The 22417-nt window shown below is 36.9% G+C and overlaps 1 protein-coding gene across 1 annotated transcript in view; it reads right to left on the bottom strand.

Annotated features, from left to right (window-relative positions):
- Nucleotides 1-16140, bottom strand: part of LOC127974263 (glutamate receptor ionotropic, kainate 3-like) — a 168456-nt gene extending 152316 nt beyond the window's left edge. The window contains exon 1 of the mRNA XM_052577437.1: nt 15627-16140. Within this exon, the coding sequence (XP_052433397.1) occupies nt 15627-15726 (100 nt within the window). The 5' untranslated portion in view covers nt 15727-16140. The remainder of the gene's footprint in view (nt 1-15626) is intronic.
- Between the last annotated feature and the right edge of the window lie 6277 nt (nt 16141-22417).

Raw genomic sequence — 22417 nt, forward strand, 5'->3', positions numbered from 1 at the left:
TACATTCACCAAATCTTGACACATAAGACAAACCGCTTTCAGCTGTCACTTATGATGTCCCTCCGATTATTATGCGGTTCAGGAATATCCATCCATTTTTAAAGGTCCTCACCCAGTCTTCACTGAACAAACATGGAACGCTACTGCAAACTAGTCTTCTGCAACTGACTTCCACTTCTTATGTAAATGCAGTTTAGAGAGCAATTGGGATTTATTTTCCTCACCCTCTCCTCTCAGGTCTATCATCAACACCAACATCATCTAGTCCTCCGCACTAGCACGTTTAATTATACAAATTCAGTATTGTCACATTGTAATCTTCTCTGAGGGGACAATAGGAAGGAAATTTTCACAGGGCAAGACAGGGAAACTAGAAAAAACGACTAGCATGCAAATGCATGAACAATGTATGAACTAGATAATTGTAGAGGAAGAACCCGAGACAGGCTGCAGGAAGAGAGAGCTCATCTCGTCCTCTCAAACGGAAAGAGAGAATGTGTGAAGAGATGCCGTTGACAAAAACATTAGGGCACAGATTCAGCTAGACACAATTCTAGCTTCCACCCGAAGGGCTGCGGGGTAGACATAGAGAGTTTGGGGATGATGGAAGAAGAAAAAAAAGTCGGCCTCCATTTTCAACTGAACACAAACTTGCCTGCAGCTACAGTCACCACTTCATTTAGAAAAAGATTAGATAATAGTTGGCAGCCGATGAAAAGCAATTGCACACATCAAGAGGGGAGACAGTAACCTTAAAAATAAAAATTATGCATTTTTTTACAAGATATAGAGATTATCCTACAAAACTAAGAGCTTATGCTTCCATTTAAAAAATAAATGAAGAAAAGAACACCTACTCAAAACCATTATTGTGCATGGTGACAACCTACAACACTTTAATTTTAATTGGAACACGATCATTAGAAATAAGTGAGAAAATGAGATGTTTGTAATGCTTTTTTTTCTTCAGCTTGTGTAATTTAGAATTAAATTCATCTTAAATTTTGATATAATGTTCCCACAATAGTCTGGCACAAACTACAGTTGTTTTGAAGTCTACAGCTTAACCCTACGTAAATTAATCATTATTAAAATAACTAAGTGCTGTTGTTATTACCAACATTCCTTAATTTCAACAGCAGGTTTTGAGGGTTGTAAAACACACACAAATACGCATTATTTAGTTTTAAAAAAATACTTTGTTCCAAAAAAATAAAAATTATTATTATTATTATTATTATTATTATTATTATTATTATTATTATTCCAACTCCCATCAACCCATTTCCCCAAACATCCATTTAATTTTAAACATTTATTTATTTATATTTTATTTTTTTATGTCAAATAAGTACATATTTTAAATAAAATTGGGGGAAAAACAACAACACAATACATAAACAAAAAATATATACATACACAAAACTGTGTGTCACTTTCAAAATTGTGTTAACTAAAAGGGAAAGATATAATTACACATCACAGCTCTATGTCGTCTGCCATATTTATATATATATATATATATATATATATATATATATATATATATATATATATATTTATATATATATATATATATATATATATATATATATATATAGGTTTAAATTTGTTACAACCAGCTAGTATCTCACCTACTTCAGTAATAATAATAATAATAATAATAATAATAATAATATATACCTCCATCAAGGCACTGGTTAGATAACAGTTTATGATGGGTTGGAATGGAAAGGTCATTGCAAGTTAACCTTGAACTGCAAACTGTAACTAGCTTCTATCCAAACCGTACATCCAGCACCTACTGGCTATTATTAAAGTCAATATTGAGAGTTTGTCCTCAAAATATGTTAACGACATTCAGAGTGATGTTCTGTATTTAGTATTCCCTAGCAGTTACCACCCTACAGAGGAAATGCATTTCCATTTTTCCCACATTGTCTGGTGTGAGCTTGTTCCTCTATTTGTCTAGTTAATGTCTTAAATGTTCTGATGGATAGTCTGAGATTCAAGGCAAAAGTAGATATCACAATGAAATGAAACTTCCGTGAATACACTCTCCCACGAGAATAATACACTAAAGAAAAGAACACTGAGTCCTTCATATAGATTAACAAAAGAGAAAATAGCTTTTTCTTCCTTTCATTTCCACATTCTCTTACTTTCAATCATGTCTTCAAATGAAATTATTGTGAATGCTATTAGAGATATTCTATTAAAATTGCCTTGCTAAAAAAGTCATTACAAGCGCCTCCATTTTGTGGACGGACCATGTGACAGTTGAGAAAAAGCTGGTTTCCATGTCAGTCATTGCTCAAAACCTGACAGCCAGAGAGAAACTAGCACTTATCTGTTCTAGCCATACATTCCCACAATGCTCTGCTCTGACATTAGTGCAAATCTGGCTGATGTCTGAGCAGAACATTGAGATTTCATCAGCTGACCCTAACAAAGTACAGTTTGCATTCATTCAAAGTCAATGTGTTGTTGAACAAAAGAAAGTGAAAAAAGAGAGGGAAAAAAGTGGTTTGATGTGCTCATCCTAAATGAAGGACATTGTGGGGAGTTCACAAAGAATAGCACTGATTATTCACTGGAATGATTACTTTATGCAATTCACATAGATATAATTCCTGAGTGTGAAGTTGTAGCTGCAGACTACTGCAATCTGTCATACTTTATTGTATTGTATTGCAGCCCTTCCCAAACTGAAAACATTTGGCTCACACTGAGGTTACATATTAATTGTTTATATTGATGCAAAATATATTTGATATTGTATCAGTATGTGAGCTGTATGCAGAGTTTAAAGGTTGAACCAAAGCATAAAAATGCTAAAAATGACAAAACATGGTTTAAAAAGAAAGAAATAAGAAAATATGAATATATTTTTAAAAAGCAACATTTAAACAAAAATATAACAATAATAACGCTCCAGACACTTCTGTTGCAATGTTCACTAATTTAAAATATACTAAATTGTAGTGCTTCCAACACACGTACAGTCTATTCAATTGGATTGTTTGTGACACATTTATTATTTGATGCATTTATTTTTATTTGTGTGAAGATTAAGTTATATGAAAAACAGCCAGAGCTGTGTTTCCAAAAAGCAATGCAAGCCAAAAATAGATCATAGAAACCATTGGCGGCATGCTTCGGAACCATGTAAAAATGCTTATTTAAAATCCTGATATGTTCATACAAAACTACATTTTAAACATATTTCACTGCCTTACCGGCAAAATATAATACACATACAGTGTATTAGGCAGTCACTACAAATTTCAGCAGGTAAGCTATACTCAAAGAATCTTTAGAAATGCATGGAAGAATTTGCCAACACAATTGCACAGTGCAGCCTACTACTGGTGAATAATAGAATTGCACTGAAAATAGGAAAAGAAAATAGATTTTTTTTTTTTTTTTGACAAATTTCAATTCAAATCACCAAAATGCAGTAATAAACATTTATTGGACTACAGCATCACTCCACAACTGCAATCAAAGCTCCTGAATTGACTCTTTAAAATGGTGAAAGTGCACTCTTCTATATCTGGATATATGCCTAAAATGCTCTTCTCTGTCATTTAATGAATGAGTGCTGCCATGATCAATAGAAATTGTAGACAAACGTATCTTAAATATAAATCAGTTCTGCTTGCATTCTGTTAAAGCACATCATATTTGTGGCAGAAATCTAGCTCTGAGATTTGTGAAAAGGCAAATTAGGCAAGATTGCACAGCACAATTTTAGCGCTATTTCAAAACATTTAGCACCTGGTTAAACTGGATTGCAGGTGGGTTTGGTTTTGCAGTGAAATACACATTACAACTGTTCACCACTTTGACATTTTCTTGGTTTGCTGAAAAAAAAAATGGAAAGAAAAATTGAAAAAATGCAATAAAAGTTGTACTCCAAAACAACCAACCAAAGCTAAAAGCTGATAGTCTGAATGCTTTGCACATAGAACACAGGACAGGTCATTTATACCCTGATATTCGGTCACCAACTCATCTCTTCATCTTTCCAAATATTGTATATGGTCCGCTGGTAGAAACATCTATCACCCTTTGATAATCTAACATGGACGCAACAGTTGTGAACTGGGGCAAATTCACACAAGAGAATTGATATACTTCAGGCTCGGAAGGGCAGAGAAAGTCTTCCAATCATGAAGACTTTGTCAGGTGTAACTCCGCTACACAGCTAACATGTCAGCCAGCACTGTGAGGGCCAAGAAGCCAATCAGTCCCCAGAGGAGCACGTTCCTTCTGTGGGGAGAACACTCCGACTTGCCATCAAGACCTGGGGAAGGCAATCAGCTTTTATTCCATCTAGCTGAGACAAATCAAGCTACTCAGATTACTGGAAAATCACAGAAAATGCATACTTTCGGCATGACAGAGTCAATAACTGTGTCACAGATGGTACAGTAGTTTGGGTGGTTGGTTAGTTGGTTAGCGAATGAGTGAATGATTGATAAGCTTATTGGATGGTTGGGCGTTTGATTGAATTGAAGCACTTATGTCACAGACTGCAGATGCTATGATTGACAGGCTGGTTAGTACAGTAGTTTGGGTGGTTGATAAGTTGGTTAGCTAAATGATTGATTGACTTGCTTGTTGGAAGGTTGGGTGATTGATTGATTGATTGATTGATTGATTAATTGGTTGGCTGAGGGGGTGAAAATCATTTTTATTTTTATCTGCTAATAAAATCCTTAAAAATGCACTTGAGTCTGTTCTGTTAAACTCTGCATAGGATAGCGCAGACCCAAATGGCATTAGGGCCATTATATAAAGATGTGTAATTGGCAATCATTACTCAGATAGAGACATTATAATCCAGCCAGATGAGGCAGGGGTTGGATGAGAAGTGAACAGACCATTGTGTCCCAGTGGGGATTACAACCATTTGCACATGCTGGATAGGATTAAATTTGCAATTTGACAGGATGAAGTCTACTTTGCAGTTGAGTCCCCCACAAAAACACTTTCCGTTTCAGAAAACGGGGGGTGTTTTTCCACATGACTTTGAAACGCTCAGCCCTGCATCACTGATCTCTGAGGAAAAGAGATGAGAGGGCCGAGAATGTGGACGTGGAGATCGAGGGATGAAGGAATGAGGAAAGAAAGCCACTGTATACCATCATAAGGCCTCTGAAAAAGGAGTTGACGTGTCGAGAGTATGAAAGGGCTCAGCCTTCCCAGTCCCACTCGATCACACTGGTCAGGAAGCCCCATAATTGGAGGTAATATCTTCTCAAGTCTTTCTTTTCAAGTCTCTCAGCAGCTCAAACAGATCTTGGTCTCTAATAGGCCCCATCCTGCAGACGTTCACTGTGTGGATTCTGTCATCTTTGTAGAGTTGCAGCCACACCGGATTCAGCCCAAGCGCTAATGCCTATTTCTATGCACGAGGCGTTCCAGATGTCATTACCGGCTGGGAAAACGGCACAAAGACCCACTGATTGTCCCCTGGCCTAGACGTGCCTCTTTCTTTTCAATCACTGCTTCGTTTCATGTTGTTCAATCACAGGGTTTCATTCATCCTTTTTAAAACCCACAACCTGGAGTGAACTAATGTCAAACACAACCGATGATTTATCACTGAAACTTTAACGTGTTCATGTATGGATAATGACTTTTACGACTACAGACAAGCGTGCAGATGCAGGCACGTACACTGGTCTGCTTTTCTTTCTTTTTTTAACACCCAAGGCACAAGCTACAACAAAGACACATCCGAATTATGATAAACGTCATATTTACAACAATACTGAACTGTACTTGTTTACATTCAAGAGGCGCTTGTGTGCGGCTTTCAGTAGAAACCCTGTCTTCTGAATCATTTGACTGTCCATGACATTTAAATCCAAATCAATTTAGGCATTTCAAAACATTGCTGTTTCTGAGCTTTATATTGGTCCAATCTTTATGCAGTACCTTGCAAGGTCCAGACGTCACATTATTGTCAAGGGCGGCTGCAAAAGCCCTTGTTTTCTTGTGTTTATTGGTAATCTTTTAGCTCCCCAGATCAGAGTTCACCTTGCCGCTCTCATCTCCTGCCTGAATGACTCTACACTACCCCTGACATTTCCCATACTAGCTGTTGGCTTACGGTTCAGTAATGACTTTGTGTTAGTGGCTTACAAGCTAGTGCACATTTTATAGACATGGCAAGATTTAAATATTGTATGTCTCAAAGCAATAAATAATTTCAGTCTACCAATTTCATGAGCTGCATCAGGAGTCTTAAATGTTGCCCTACAAAAACTAAATTCCAAAGTTTATTTGTATTGCACTTTTTATAATACAAATCGTTACAAAGCAACTTTACAGAAAATAAAGTTTATGCAATATTTGAATAAACCAGTGCAACCACAACAATGCATGTCAAATTAACAGCAATTGTCTCACAAAATTCTTTTTGCCGCAGGATCAGAAGAATGAATATTTTTTTATCTTCCTTTTTAAAGCTAAATAATACACATTGATTACCAACTATGTATATTCATGCAAATTTCATGATCTCAAGTTCAAGTCTGATGTCGATCAATGAACAGAGTGTTAATTAATTCAGCTAATTATTTGGTTTTACCATCATTCTGTATTCAAACTTATTGTTCAACACAGTCTGTTTCCATGAAGGGGATTGTTTTTTATTGAATTTCTACAGTGCTGATGATCTTTTAATCTACAATTATTATTCCTACAGGCAAGAGCATAAAAACTGCACAAAGTTGCACAATGAATGACAACAGAAAGTGAGACTCTTGTGATTGGTTATTGTTCTTAAGCAAACAACACCGTCCAATACTGCTGCATATTCTCACCAATGAAAACTACACAACTTTGAATTGTTTAAGTATCTTCTTTTCCAGAAACATCATATAACTTATATAATAGTTCACCTTTTCACTTCGAAGGTGCTTTTTGGAGCATCCATTTGAGAAGTTCTGGGACTTGTGGGTCTCTTGACCTTCACAACCGCTTTATCTGAGGTCAACACTCTCTGCTCTACTTCAATCTCTACTGCTACAAATGCACAGATAAGTATACAGAGAAAAACTGGATGGATCCATAAAAAGCCTTGTTACTCTTTACTGGATAGCTTTTAAAATGGGCATTCAAGTGGTTGTTCAAACAAACCTAGAATTGCCTATCTGCATTCAATTTATGAACGTTTTAGTCCAACTTCCGATGTAGAATTTCTCAATAAAATAAGTATCTTATTGGGAATGCTGAAACACAATAGTTATATTCTCTGTTAATTGCATTCCTTCATAACCGGAAATGTTCAACAGCACTTGTGGATTCTCAGAAGGACAAAGGAGAGGTGGGAGAAAAGAGCTGTTGCTCAATAGAAATTCAAAGGCAGCTCTCATTCAGCTAAGCTCTAGTTGACCTCCACAGACCTCTTTGAGTGCCAATGGACTGATGATCACAATAACTTACGTCTTGTCTGTAGATCACGGATTAGCGGTTGTAACAGGAACAATTTAGAATAAATAACAAATTGTGTTAATTACCAGGTACTTCAGACTGACCATCAGGTATATGTCAGCATTCCTCTACTCATGAGTTGCTATTTTTGACAAGTTTTAATTTGTGTGTTGGTATTCAATTCGAAAAAAATTGCTACCATTTGTTATAGGATTGTGTTCCTTTGGTCAGTCATAAATTTCTAGCCATGTTGAGATTTTTTTTTTTGAGAGTTAACGCTCATCCAAAATAAAAATTTTATTCTGATTCTCTTCCATACCTTAAGGTTGTATCAAATGTTTCTTAAAAATGTATACACAGCATAAAATTTTACATAAAACAAAATCAATTTAGCTACAAAGCTACAAAGTGTGGATAGCATATCTCAAATAATTTGATCTTGAAAAAAATAGACCCTTGAAAAAAATATATAAGAAATTCTCGCTTATTGCAGATTATGATGTGTTGAGTACCATTTGCGATTGTTTCTTTAGATCCATATAAGAGAAGGATGTAAAGTGCGTACTTTCTGGATTATAAAATAATCACTGTTTTCCAACAGACTTCCAAAAATTAACTTACCCTGTCTAATGCTAGTTGCCCAAACTTACACACAATTGGGTCAAAATAAAAATCAGACTGCATTGATCATTTTTCTAGGCATTACCTTTAACTGGACAGTAGATTTCTATTTCCCAACATGCTTCGTGTGTGGCTGCATCAAGACATTAAATGTTGAAATTAAGTGTTATTTTATGTGATTTTAAGTAATGGGGAGGACTTATTGTTTATTGTTCTGTTTGTGTTTGTGTGGTGTGCTTGCTAACGTCACTGAAGTGACCAATGTTGCTTACTTTATATTCTGCAATCCAACATTAAATGTGTGTGTGTGTGTGTGTGTGTGTGTGTGTGTGTGTGAGTGTGTGTTCAGTACATCAAATATTTTACTCATTTAAAATCAATCAATCAATCAATTGATCTCATGGCCAAGTAGAACCAACTGAGATAAAATATTCTCTTTTGTGAATTTTTATTTCAAACCAATGAGAACTGCATATCACGATTTCATGAAGTTAAACCAACCGACTCCTTTTAGTGCATCAGATATTTCACACATTAAAGACATTGCACACTTAACCTTCAGAAATTTAAACAAAAGTCTCCATTTGCTGTCAGTTTAATCGTATTGTCTAGAAGAACTGTTTGAGAATAATAAAGGAATCTCTTTAGTGAATTACCTCTTCACAGAATGTACATTTAAATCAATGTACCTCAATGTCATCAATGCTCAGTGAAGCTGAAGGAAAAGGACTGACGCTGTATTATTGCAGAACTGGGTGATCTAACGTGCGTTTTTGCGGGTACAGACAGGAGCCTCAAACAGGAGGGAGTATGTCAAGGGGGAGGACTTGAATGCCACACTATTTGAAAAGCAAAGGGGGGAAATGGGCTCCGTTTTATTTTGCTCCAGGCAATGCACAAAAGAGCCGAGCGCTGCAACGTGGCAGGTTTTTAAATTGGGATCAAAAGGTTCGAGCTAATTAACAAACTAAATAAGAGTCTCCCAAGCTTGCTTTCTCCTTTCACTGCTTCTCAAAGGCAGAGTCTCAGCAGATATTTAGCTGGCACATGAGCGTCGATCGGAGCTCTTGTCTGGTCGCTCACATGACTGAGAAACGGTGCAACGGCATCTCGCCGCGTCTTTCGTCTTTGTTTATCCGCCTGCCGCTGTGGCCTGCGATCACATAGCAAAACATGGTGGGGTTTTCCCGTTTGGACAGTTTAATTCTGTTTGACTTTCCCAGCAGGGGCCGGCTGACGGGAGTGAGTGGGAATCGGATGCGATAGACAGGGGCTCGTAATAAAGACAAATAGGTGGACATGAAATTTGATTCTGTCTGCTGGTGTAGCACCTCCCACAACAACACAAATAAAAAGAGTAACGGAGAAAAAGAGTGAGATTGAAAGAGCGAGACGGAGAAAACAACTACATTGACAAGCTATGTATTTTCTGAGAGCTGTCATGTTTGGAAGGTCACACACATCCAGGGACAAGGGCCCACCATTTCTGTTGATGAGATCATAGACTACTTGCATATTATTTGATTCTAGCCCACCCTTTCCTCTCCAAGGAGATGTACACTTGCATCGGTGTAAGATTAGTCAGCTTATTAATTATTATAAAGAACATATGTTCCCGAAAGACCTAGTGCTGTGGAGCGCACACTTTGTAGTGTGATATGAAAACACCATCTGTCCTGAGAACAGTAGAGGGCTCCTGGAGAAAGGGAAGACCTCATGTGTCAGTGAATTAGTTCACTGTTGTGCTATCATTGTAATGTTATCTCTATTTCATGTTGACCATCTTGTTGGGCAACTATGGAAAGAACAAGGCAGGTTTGCATGAGGAACTTAAAGACGGCATTTGATTGGCCATGCATGTCTGAGCAGTAGAGGGCGCCACTCAAACAAATGGCATGAAGAATATGACTCAGGAGAACATTATTCAGCAATAACAAAAATAAATAAAAAAATATAATTTTTGCTTAGTATGGGAAAACTGGAACATCGAAGGTCAATAGCAAAGACACTGATTAATAAAATGGGATTAAATACATACATGATATTTGTATTATTTGACATATTTAATCATTTAATATTTTTTTTAATATTTGAATAAAGTTGAAGTTGAAAGTTTTTTATTCATTTTGAGGAATACTGAATCTGTTATTGTGCAGTGAGATGAGTAAATACATGTTCATATTTAGTCTAGAACTACAGTGACATCATGTTCACACAGCGCACACAACACTTCCTACCGATTTCTCTCAACATGGCAACACCAGAGCTGTCAGTCAAGATACAGGAAACAAAGTAACTAATTATTATAGAAACTAATTATAGAAAGTAATTATTTGAAAAAGTGTATCAGATATTTTCTTCTAAATAAAAAATAAAAAAAGGAATGCATTACTTTACTAGTTACTTAACAAAGTAATTTGATTCCTGGTAATGCATTTTCCCCAACACTGTTGGTGACACAGTGACGAAAGCTTGATGCTTTTACCCTTTGGGAGTATTTTCATTTTTGGAAAAATAAATAATAATAAATACTGTATAGACGAAAGATTTGGTCTAAAATGCATTGGAAGTTATTCCTTATTTATTGAACTGTTGTATAAAAAATACCATACTCGCCGCCATGCTGTTTTGACCTGTGGCCCTGAACAATAGCACTCTGGCTTATGCTATATTTTCTAATTATTAGACTATGATGTTGTTGTTGTTGTTTTATCCTTTCTCCTACTTCCCCAGCTTAAATTTGTGATGTAATGGAAATAACAACCAATATTTTCTCCCATATGGTTATTGCTATTCAACTGAAATGTATTACTAAAAAAAAAAAAAAAAAAAAACGTAGAGTGGTAGTTCAATCTACTGTTTATTTATTGTATGGAGGGAGATCTTTACGCAAACTTGCAGTCGACTGTATGAAAAGGGTTGAAAGACAGATATGTCACCTGAGAGAAGTTAGTCGTTTCACTGGAAGCTTGAGATATGACATTTTGATACTACCGTGGAAAAAAATAAAACACATGCATGGATGAATCATTCTCAATAAGCATGCATTTAGAAAAAATAAATAGGGTGAGATTTCCAGTTCACAACTTTAATAATCTGAGGCAACAATAAGTAAGTCATTTGTAAGCTGACAGAAACATTGACTCACAAATGGTGTGAGACTACATATCTGTCCAACCATATGCAGATGAGGCTAATCTGTTTTTATTTTTTAGAAATCTATTTGAAAATGCAAAACCTTTTAATTGCAAATCCATTTGTCCATGCTGGCACTATAGTGCACGTATTACACACTTCACCTTACCCTATTGCCAAGATTTTAAATGACCTAAAACATTAATATAAAGCAATAGCTATTTGCCTATGTCTCATTTAACCAAGAGCCTGCACAAGGTGATAGTAAAAAGTAAAGTAATTTCAATCACAAACACGCTTAAAGAGTAATAAAGACAGGGGTGTGTATTAGGAAAGTAAAATGAGTCTATTTCAATTCTTAATGCTGTGATAAGTCATACATGGTTATAAGCGCCCAAGGACCCATGCCTTCTTTTCAAATCAAAATTCTTTATTATTAATTCTTCGGGAGTGTCAAAGTCACACCCTCTCTCCAAAACCTCAAGTTCTCATATTTATACTGTACCTAATGTATAGATTTTTAGATTAAGCTTCAAACTCGTGTAATGGAGATTTTCTGCTGCATTAACGTAATCAAATCATGCCACATGATGTGTGTCACTATGCACCATTTGGTTTTCTTTTCATTAGTTTATTATGTATGGGGGTGTGTGTGTGTACATACTGCATTTATGCAAAAACCTGCAAGTGTGTGTGTGTGTATGTAGTCAGTCCTTTAGTAGATCTCAGCTTCAGAATAACAGAGTGACACTGATTCGAGAGAAGAGAGCACGGAGCATTTGATTCAGGGTTGCATGCGAACAAAAACGACATCTGCTCGCTCTCATTAACGGCACTGAAGCTAATCGGCAGGCCAGAAGTGTGCTGACTCTGTAAATGGAAGTGCGTGTACAACAGCATAAGTGAAATCACACAGCTGTGTGCATGCGTACAAACCACATGCTTTTCGGTATGTACGTGTGTGTGTGTGTGTTGTTTGTTGTTTGTGTGAGACGCTGCTGTCTCCCCACATCTCCACTACAGTAGACAACGGTGGACATCAAAGAACTTGTGCACTGGGCTCGAACCCTTCCGTGCAGTGTCTTACACTTCACACACACACACACACACACACACACACACAGCACAGACGCATCAACCTCTCTGCCAGAAGAATTCTGTCGAAGCTCACCCACGACAGCTTTCTAGATTAAATTTGCACAAAAATTAAAAATTCATTTTCACTGTGCGTCTGATGGCCTTTTTTTGGCACAATTTTTGTTGTCAGCTTCTTTAGAAATGTATCTCTATTTCCTTTGCTCTTTTGTCATGCAGAAATTCAGTCGCTCACTTGAAACACGTTGAAGGGACACGCCTCACAAACAATCATGTGCTTTTAATGTGAAGAGCATTTTAATCGCTGTAAAAATCCTGTGCTGAGATACTGTTATATGAATCAGCATGTGTAAGCAGCCATTTGACAAAAGGCAAAAGACTTTTAGTCTTTTCCAAATCCAAGTGTGTGTAACCTAATGCTTAAAGATTTTAAGAAAGTTAAATGATTCAGTTATTGTACAAAAAACAACTAAACTGACTACATAAAGATTCAATTATTAGTAGTAGTATTGGATGAAATTAGATTAAACTCTCTAAGATAGCAATGCATGCATTTATTGACATTTTATACACTGTAAAAATATGTGAAAATATGTCTTTAAAAGGAAAACAGAAAGAGTGATGAAACCGTGTGTGAGATTGATTAACTGTTCATAATGAAGCACTGTAACTCTTAGGTTGATAAAGCGATTGATTTTTCGATAAATCTTTCTCTGGCGCTGATTCTCTCATTTAAAAGGCATTCAATTTATTCCATTAATCGTATTCTTGAACAACAACCGACACAGCCTAAATGCACAAGCTTACCTTTAAAAAATAAATAAAATAAAAAATAAAGGATATTGAATTTATGAAGCCGCGTGTGTAAATGTGTTACCAAGGTTTTAGACAAATCTCATTCAGTTGGCTCTTTCTAAAGGTCAAATGACGCAAGATAAATTCCTTAAAATCAGGATTACAAAAAACAAACCTCTTGAGAGTTTGTCATCATTTTCCAAGACATATGAACTACTCTGCAGTGACATTTGGATGCCGTCCAGAGCCGTTCGTGCCAAAACTGGAGTGGATTCTGATAGGCTGCAGCTGCCCTGAACAATATTGAAAGGTTTGAGTGGCAGCGGCGAATCCAAACTAGCCTGAAAAGTCAAGCTGGGTATTAAAAACCCATTGAGTTTGACCTCAAAGGCTGTTTTTGGATCTGGACGACTGTCATGTGACACGCTGTTTGGAGGAGCACAAAAACACGTGACCCTACTGAGGTCGTTTCAGCACATATGTGAAAATACACGGCCGTATATTGTCCGATTTGCAGTTCTTCCCCTGCACTGGTGATGCATTATATATTGCTAAGCTACTCCAGGCTTCTCAGTACCGTATCAACCGGATCACAGTTTCTGCCGAGCGTTCAACCGGTTCCAAACAACACAGATCTAAATACTTTGATTCTGCAAAATCCTACAGCTCTGCCATAAACAAACGTCGTAATGTTATAATGAGCTAGCGCATTGTCCTTTTCAAAGCGTTTCCCATTTTAGTTTCATAGCAGGAGGGCAAGACAGCTAATAACACACAGGCACAGCAGAGACGCTCTTCCCCTCGACATTTACAGTCTTGCGGAGCGAGTTTGATCGACCATCTGGCCTCTGAGAAGTGCGTTGTAAAAACAGTGAAATCAATGGAGGCATGTCTACTGTGGATGCCCACCATTACACAAGCCGTGTTGACACTTAAGCTAGCTCACGGCGAGCGGACACGCATACAGCCTCCCCCCTGCAACCTGCCTGCTCTCTTTGGACACAAGCCTCTCTAATGAATTTCCGTGCTATGATGTTTGCGATGTGGCAAATAAAACCTCACGCAGGCCCGCGGGGGAACAGTAAGCCCTCTGGTGGTACCACCGAACGCTTGTTGTACACATATCATGATATCAGTTATTCCTCTGCGCAAATTTTGTGCAAGAAAAAAGCACAGGCGATATTTATTTAAGCACTCCCACAAAGTCATGCATTTTGAAAATCACATTTACAGGATACTTTAGAAGTATCCGCTGCACACTGATCAAAAAGAATACAACATTTCAATTGCGTCGTGTCTGTTTTTTTTTTTTTCACATTTTAAAAGCAGATTTTGCAGAGATCTGTCATATTTGTTTTCTTTTCTTATGTGCAGTGGAAATATTAAAGCAGCTGTTGAGAAAACATCACCGTTTACACTGCCGAAAAAAAAAAAAAAAACTGAGATCTGAGCCGTCAAAAATCACAAATCTCAAGCACAATGTCATTGAAGTCACAGTCATCAATCACATCCGTAGTGGGGGAGAACCAGAACATAAAGTACTAAAGAGTCCTCAGAATAGGGTGCATTATTTTAAAGAATAAAAAGGATGAAAATGGAGGTTGACATCAAAGTAAATCTTTTAGACTAAATTTAGCCAAGTTGGAGAAAAAAAAAATGCATAAATTCATTTAGTGCAAAAGTAAAATGGAATTAAGTAAAAATGCAACTACATCAAACAAAAGCCAAACCTTGAGTATAAATGGAGCATTTTAGTATGATGTTTAAATTATGATTAAATCCTGTTTTAGTGGCATAGATGCAACACTGTCTCTTTTGTGTTGTTGTTGTTGGGGAACTTAAAGGCTGTGCTTGGACATGTTAATGCCTCATAATGACATTTAGAGCCATTTTTCTGCATGGCATCGAACCACTTGTCAAAAGTGATCTGCCTTCAGACAAAACTGTATTGATCTTTATTGGGCTCCTGTCTCCAGGCGGCACACATATTTCAGCTTCTCAGACCGAGGAAAATCTTTCTTTGTCAGAGTGCATGAGTGCCCTATTTTTGACCGTATTAACGAGAACCTTCAGTCTGGCTACACGGTGCGTAAAGGTGAAGTTTCCAGGCAAACTTCTGCGCAACGTTTCCCAGATCACCTGTTATTACTGTGAACTTGTGTTTCAGGCGGATTTTAAAAGAAACACCGCAATTCCCGCGTGCTTTCCAAATGTCACTCGTTTCTAACGTGCTACAATTTTAACAAGGAAAAAAAAATCTTAGAGGTTCCAAATGTTTGTGAGATACACGGAATCGATGCAGCACCATCTGTTCCTCAAACGCGCGGCGTGCTGATGGACGCGCAACTACATTCCCAGCGCTTAAACAGCTCCGTGCAAGACATGTATTCTCATTTTCCACAGAGTTGTTAAAAGCAAAATGTAAACTAACAGCAGCTGGACTCAAACGACAAGCACAAACACTTTCAACACTCACTAAAAACATTCGTTTGTTCAGTTAAAGAGTCTGTATCCATTACGCACTCTCTTACCTATCCGTATGACATGGGGCATCCCGACAGAGCTGTGAATCCAGAAGAGAGACACTATAATCGCGCTCCAGTATTCCACATATTCCCTTCTGTTCTTCATGACTGGAAAACACTGGGATCAATCCAAGGAGCTCTCCAAAAACTGCTCATCAAATTTTAAATGGCTGGGAGTCATATGATGATTGGACTGACTGCGACAGATTTGCTCTCATTGTAGTTGGTTTGAACACGAGCTCGCTGTATTAATTATTTTATTTATTAATTTGGGCGAGTGAGTGAGTGCGCGCGCTCGGCTCTCAGACGAAGCTCCGGATCGGTGCGCGTCTCCACCTGCGAGTGCTGAGCTGCTGAAATCAGCCTGCAGGAGTCCCTGTATCCCCTCTGTATCTCCTCCTACCGCTGATGCCGCAACAACCGGGCTGGAGTCCCGCGTCAGTGAGGATTGGGGACTAACGCTTCACGTTACGCCGTCCGCGTTGCGCGGTTCGCAAATTGCGCGTTACTAGAAATGCAATGGCGTTAAGAACCGCCAGGCATATGCAGGGTCACTGTGATGTGCACTGACAATTCTCGATTATATAGCCTATACAGCAGGGTCCAAAAGTATCAGATCAGGGAGCTTTTTAATTTAAACTTCAATATATATATATAAAAAAAAAGTTTTAGGATTTTGAAAATGTAAATCAAACAATCAAACATAAAACGTTATGATGCGATTTTAAGATGACATAATTCAGATTTAGCACTATTTCTAAGGCACTTATCAAGTGAAGGCGTGTTTGTGATATTATCCATGCACTTTTTGCATAAAAGGTCAGTTTTTGTTTTTTGTTTGGTTTTTACAATACAGATTTGTAATGAAGCAAGATCATGCTGGATAACGTGGATCATCATGGAGTGCTGCAAGTAAATAAATACATGAAGATATATATATATATATATATATATATATATATATATATATATATATATATATATATATATATATATATATATATATATATATATATATGATTAGATACCAGATATTAGATAAAATTAGATATCAATTAAGATTAATTTATTTAGTTTTAGTCATTCGTGCCATTTTTATTATGCACTCTTTAAAATGCAAACACTGGCAATTTATTTAGAAATATTTAAAAGGTTATTTATATAGTTATATATTTATTGTTGGTAGCCATTGGCTTCCGTAGTATTTCTTCTAGACTATGGAAGTTAATGGCTACCAGCATCTAAGAATGGAGTTACTGAATTTTGTGATATTAGTTGGTTTGTATCATTCTGAACATTTAATCTCATAAATCAACACAAGCATATTCATGTTGCAGTGTTCAGATGTTACAGTGTACAGTGTAAAGTGTGACTCCAGAGGGTTTTCTTGACAGTGTCAGCAGGGCTGATGATAGCACACCATTTTCTGCACAGATCCGTGCTTGAGTGTCCTCTCAAGTGCAGGGCGGCATGTCAAACAAATACAGTATTGTTCAAAATAATAGCAGTACAATGTGACTAACCAGAATAATCAAGGTTTTTCGTATATTTTTTTATTGCTACGTGGCAAACAAGTTACCAGTAGGTTCAGTAGATTCTCAGAAAACAAATGAGACCCAGCATTCATGATATGCATGCTCTTAAGGCTGTGCAATTGGCCAATTAGTTGAATTAGTTGAAAGGGGTGTGTTCAAAAAAATAGCAGTGTGGCATTCAATCACTGAGGTCATCAATTTTGTGAAGAAACAGGTGTGAATCAGGTGGCCCCTATTTAAGGATGAAGCCAACACTTGTTGAACATGCATTTGAAAGCTGAGGAAAATGGGTCGTTCAAGACATTGTTCAAAAGAACAGCGTACTTTGATTAAAAAGTTGATTAGAGAGGGGAAAACCTATAAAGAGGTGCAAAAAATGATAGGCTGTTCAGCTAAAATGATCTCCAATGCCTTAAAATGGAGAGCAAAACCAGAGAGACGTGGAAGAAAACGGAAGACAACCATCAAAATGGATAGAAGAATAACCAGAATGGCAAAGGCTCAGCCAATGATCACCTCCAGGATGACCAAAGACAGTCTGGAGTTACCTGTAAGTACTGTGACAGTTAGAAGACGTCTGTGTGAAGCTAATCTATTTTCAAGAATCCCCCGCAAAGTCCCTCTGTTAAAAAAAAGGCATGTGCAGAAGAGGTTACAATTTGCCAAAGAACACATCAACTGGCCTAAAGAGAAATGGAGGAACATTTTGTGGACTGATGAGAGTAAAATTGTTCTTTTTGGGTCCAAGGGCCACAGGCAGTTTGTGAGACGACCCCCAAACTCTGAATTCAAGCCACAGTACACAGTGAAGACAGTGAAGCATGGAGGTGCAAGCATCATGATATGGGCATGTTTCTCCTACTATGGTGTTGGGCCTATTTATCGCATACCAGGGATCATGGATCAGTTTGCATATGTTAAAATACTTGAAGAGGTCATGTTGCCCTATGCTGAAGAGGACATGCCCTTGAAATGGTTGTTTCAACAAGACAATGACCCAAAACACACTAGTAAACGGGCAAAGTCTTGGTTCCAAACCAACAAAATTAATGTTATGGAGTGGCCAGCCCAATCTCCAGACCTTAATCCAATTGAGAACTTGTGGGGTGATATCAAAAATGCTGTTTCTGAAGCAAAACCAAGAAATGTGAATGAATTGTGGAATGTTGTTAAAGAATCATGGAGTGGAATAACAGCTGAGAGGTGCCACAAGTTGGTTGACTCCATGCCACACAGATGTCAAGCAGTTTTAAAAAACTGTGGTCATACAACTAAATATTAGTTTAGTGATTCACAGGATTGCTAAATCCCAGAAAAAAAAAAAATGTTTGTACAGTCAAAGGTAGACACTGCTATTTTTTTGAACACACCCCTTTCAACTAATTGCCCAATTGCACAGCCTTAAGAGCGTGCATATCATGAATGCTGGGTCTTGTTTGTTTTCTGACAATCTACTGAACCTACTGGTAACTTGTTTGCCACGTAGCAATAAAAAATATACTAAAAACCTTGATTATTCTGGTTAGTCACATTGTACTGCTATTATTTTGAACAATACTGTATTTGCATGAGTAGAGGGGCTTTGTTTTCATGCTGAACTCAACAGCGACGATGAGGAGCGTAGAAAATCTTGGCATTTGAAAAACAGCTCTTTTAACCCAGTGTGTTGAGTTAACTTCATTTGATAGAGTTTCATAAAGACCTGATTAAATGATGGTCTTCGTAATTGCCTCTGGTGTTCACACTTTGCATGAAACGTTTAGCAGTGATACCATCGCCCGTGTGCCACCTGAGGCTAGTGCAATATTATTACGCAAATGATCTGTAAGATGCCCTAAAATACCTATTTAATATCTATTAGTATCTTCATATATGCCTTAACTAAAAATGAGATGTAATATTGTGACTTAGCTTGACTTCTCCCAGTCTTTCTAAATTACATTTAAATTGCCAGAAAGAAAGAAAGAAAGAAAAAAAGTAATTATAATAGGACACGATTAAGCTGCATCAACATAAAACACTTTTAGAGTGACAAACGCATACAACTAAAATGAAACACAATAAACTAAATGACATACAGAACTTAAAGCTAATAAATTAATAAACAAGTAGATTTTTGACACATGGAAAGTCATGCAAAGACTTCTGGGAATGCCACCTCCTTTATACATACATTGTTAAAGCCTGCTATTGTTACCTTAAAGAGCCTTTCTACCTAGTTTTGTTGGAATAAATTATTGTTAATATACAGTAGGTTGGTTCAGTGATGTTAAATAATATTTGACTTGAATAAAGCCTGATAATATTAATCATAAGCCATAGTTATCATTTTTAGGTTACTTTTTTTTTTCTTCTGTATTATATACAGAATAATAATAACAGATGATTGGGAGCACACACACACACACACACACTGGGAGAAATAAACTGACAGAGGATTAGAATGCTTATTAATTATAGCTAACTTGTCCGCAGCTTAAATATTACTTAAAAATTACTGAACTAATAATAGCTTATTCCACAATTCTTATTCTTATTAATACCTATGTTCATTAAATGACATTGTGTGTACTGTGACACGACTTCCGGTGATATGATCCATGTTTCTAGTATTAACTTCATTCCCTGTCACTATAGTTGCATGATTTACAGCTTTACTGAGAATATAAAAGAAGCTTGACTTGGATTACTCATTCATTGCCGACAGACAGTAAAGCTGGCTACTGTGAGCTTTTGAACAGGACGATTTAAGATTGAATGTGTTAGTTGAAAATCCCCAGCACAGGCTGTGTGAACGTAACCTGCATGCTTTGTGCATAACAAAGGTATTAGACAGGCGTCGATGTCTTTAAAACCCAGCTAAAACTAATCAGCTTGTTCTTAGAGACAAAGATTAATTCTAGGTGACGGCCCGGTGGAATGAAGAAATACGCCAAACCATTAAAATGATGGAGAAAGATAGCACGGCTACAAGGGAAGAAGCTGTTGACAGAGAACGCCACTTACGCTCTTTATTTGTGCCACTTGATCTGTGTCAGTGAGTACATTAGGCCCACATAACTGCTCATTGTGCTTATCTGTCTTTCCATTTCTCATGTTTTATGTGATGCCGTCAGACGCACGCCGCAGGTGAATCATGAAGGTTTCTGCGCAGAATACCTGAAGCCCTTCCCCCAACACCATAGACTATACCTCTGAGTAATAAAACTGAATAAGTGTATTTATTCCTGTCTGTGACATGAGCAGTTCATTATGTCAGGATGCATTCCTAATAGTACGTGTTGGGTCTTTTATAGTGCAGAGTGCATTCATCTGGCCATCTGTTGGGAGAAACTCTGGGGTTGCTCTTTCATTGCTCAAGAGATTTCAAATGATGTGTCATTTAAGTATCAGCCTTGTCTGATTTGACTTTCCTGTAGTTTTCCTTTACTTTTCCTATATTTGGTCTTCGAACAAATTAATAATAATTTATTTTTATTTATCTATTTATTTATTTTATTTTATTTTTACAGTTGGGTAGTTATTTATAAATGATGTCTATTAGTTTACTTTACATTTACAGTATTTATTTGCAAACTTGCAGTTGAACTTAGCAATCAGTGATTATCAGTTGAAATACACCCTTTTGAATTTATAGTAATGACTGGAAGTTGTGTTGGCCAGAAACAGACAAATTAAAAATAAATCATTAAATACTCCAACAATGTTTCTGGTTTTACGAGATGGCAAGTTGTTGACTGCATATTTTACACATTATATATTTCAGTGAGTGATATAATGTGAATAAACCTGTATTTACTCACTCTCAGACCATTCAAAATGTGGATGTACAGTTTGTTTATTTTTTATAACATCAGAGCAGATTTGGAGAAATTGAGCTCCACATCACTAGCTAACCAATGGATCACCTGCAGTAAATGGGTGCCGTCAGAATGAGAGCCCTAACAACAGATAAAAACGTTTAAATAATAGAAAAAATAAAAATAAAACAATAATCCACATGTAATTACCGCTCCAGGCCATCAATAATGTCAATTAAAATACCAGTCCAATACATGGTAATTCTGATAAGTTATATTTTTAAACCATAAATCTGACATAAATCTATCTTTAGTAAACCTTATGCAATTTTTCACTTTATAAGATAACTTTTGAGTTAAACCATTTGTTTTTAATGTAGCCATTTTACAGCCTTTTTCTATAAGATTACAGAATGGAAAAAAAGCAGCTTTGACATTTTAATAATGTTTCAATGTGAAAAAAAAAAAAGCATACAAGCCTGGACTGACATGAGGTGGGTAGATGTTGACAGATTTGTAGGTGATTTAAAAAATAATAAATAAATACAAATGAATGCAAAACAAATTTAGAAGGGCTACTCACCCAAATTTGGAGATGTGAATGTGGCACAGTAGTTTAGACAAACATGATGAATGAGCACGACGCTGTTTTAAGGGATACTTGATTTGAATGTGAAATTAAAAATCCATTTACCATAATTATTGCTTTTAACTGTATAGATATCTTAAATGACCTCAAGCATGTTATGTTATATTTATTTTTGAAGTTGCTGTCAAACTGTTTGTATCATTGAAACTCTCTGCAGCCGCTGGAGTTGACTGTCAATGCATATTCATGTCTCCAGACCCAGATTTATAACTGCCTGGCACAATATACGTAAGGGCTATCAATGTGAGTTATGTGCCCAATGCTCGCACATTATCAAGATTCATTGACTGCCACTTTCAGAAATACAAAATGTTCACTGCTTTGGCAAACAAAATGTTGTGCGAAGGAGCCTGGCCCCTCTGTCAGGAGGCCTGCGTCTGGCCTGTTCATTAGCCTGAGCGATAAATGGAACTGATCAATGATTCTGATCAGTAATTTTGGCAGACGGATGCCAGACGGCATGTGAGGGAGGGACAAAAGGAGAAATATGCCATTATCATCATTTAGCTCTCTTCTATGAATATTTTTTCCTTCCATGGAAGCATCATCCCACTAGAGCAGATATTATTAAACATATGCTCTGTCATATTTGTGAGACCCGTGAAACTATTATAGAGGAGAAATGATCATTTATAGTGCTTCTACCCATTCTGTCAGTAGTCTGTGGCACATTGTTTGGTCACAGTTTTAATAACGTCCTTTAACAAGAACTACTGACACTTCTAATTGATCAGTGATATAGAGCTTTTGTATGTACTGGCAATATTACTGTGCTAGTTTAAAAGGGTCACACCATGCAAACAAATAAAAAAA

Source organism: Carassius gibelio, chromosome B16 (assembly GCF_023724105.1).
Source record: "Carassius gibelio isolate Cgi1373 ecotype wild population from Czech Republic chromosome B16, carGib1.2-hapl.c, whole genome shotgun sequence".
NCBI lineage: Eukaryota > Metazoa > Chordata > Actinopteri > Cypriniformes > Cyprinidae > Carassius > Carassius gibelio.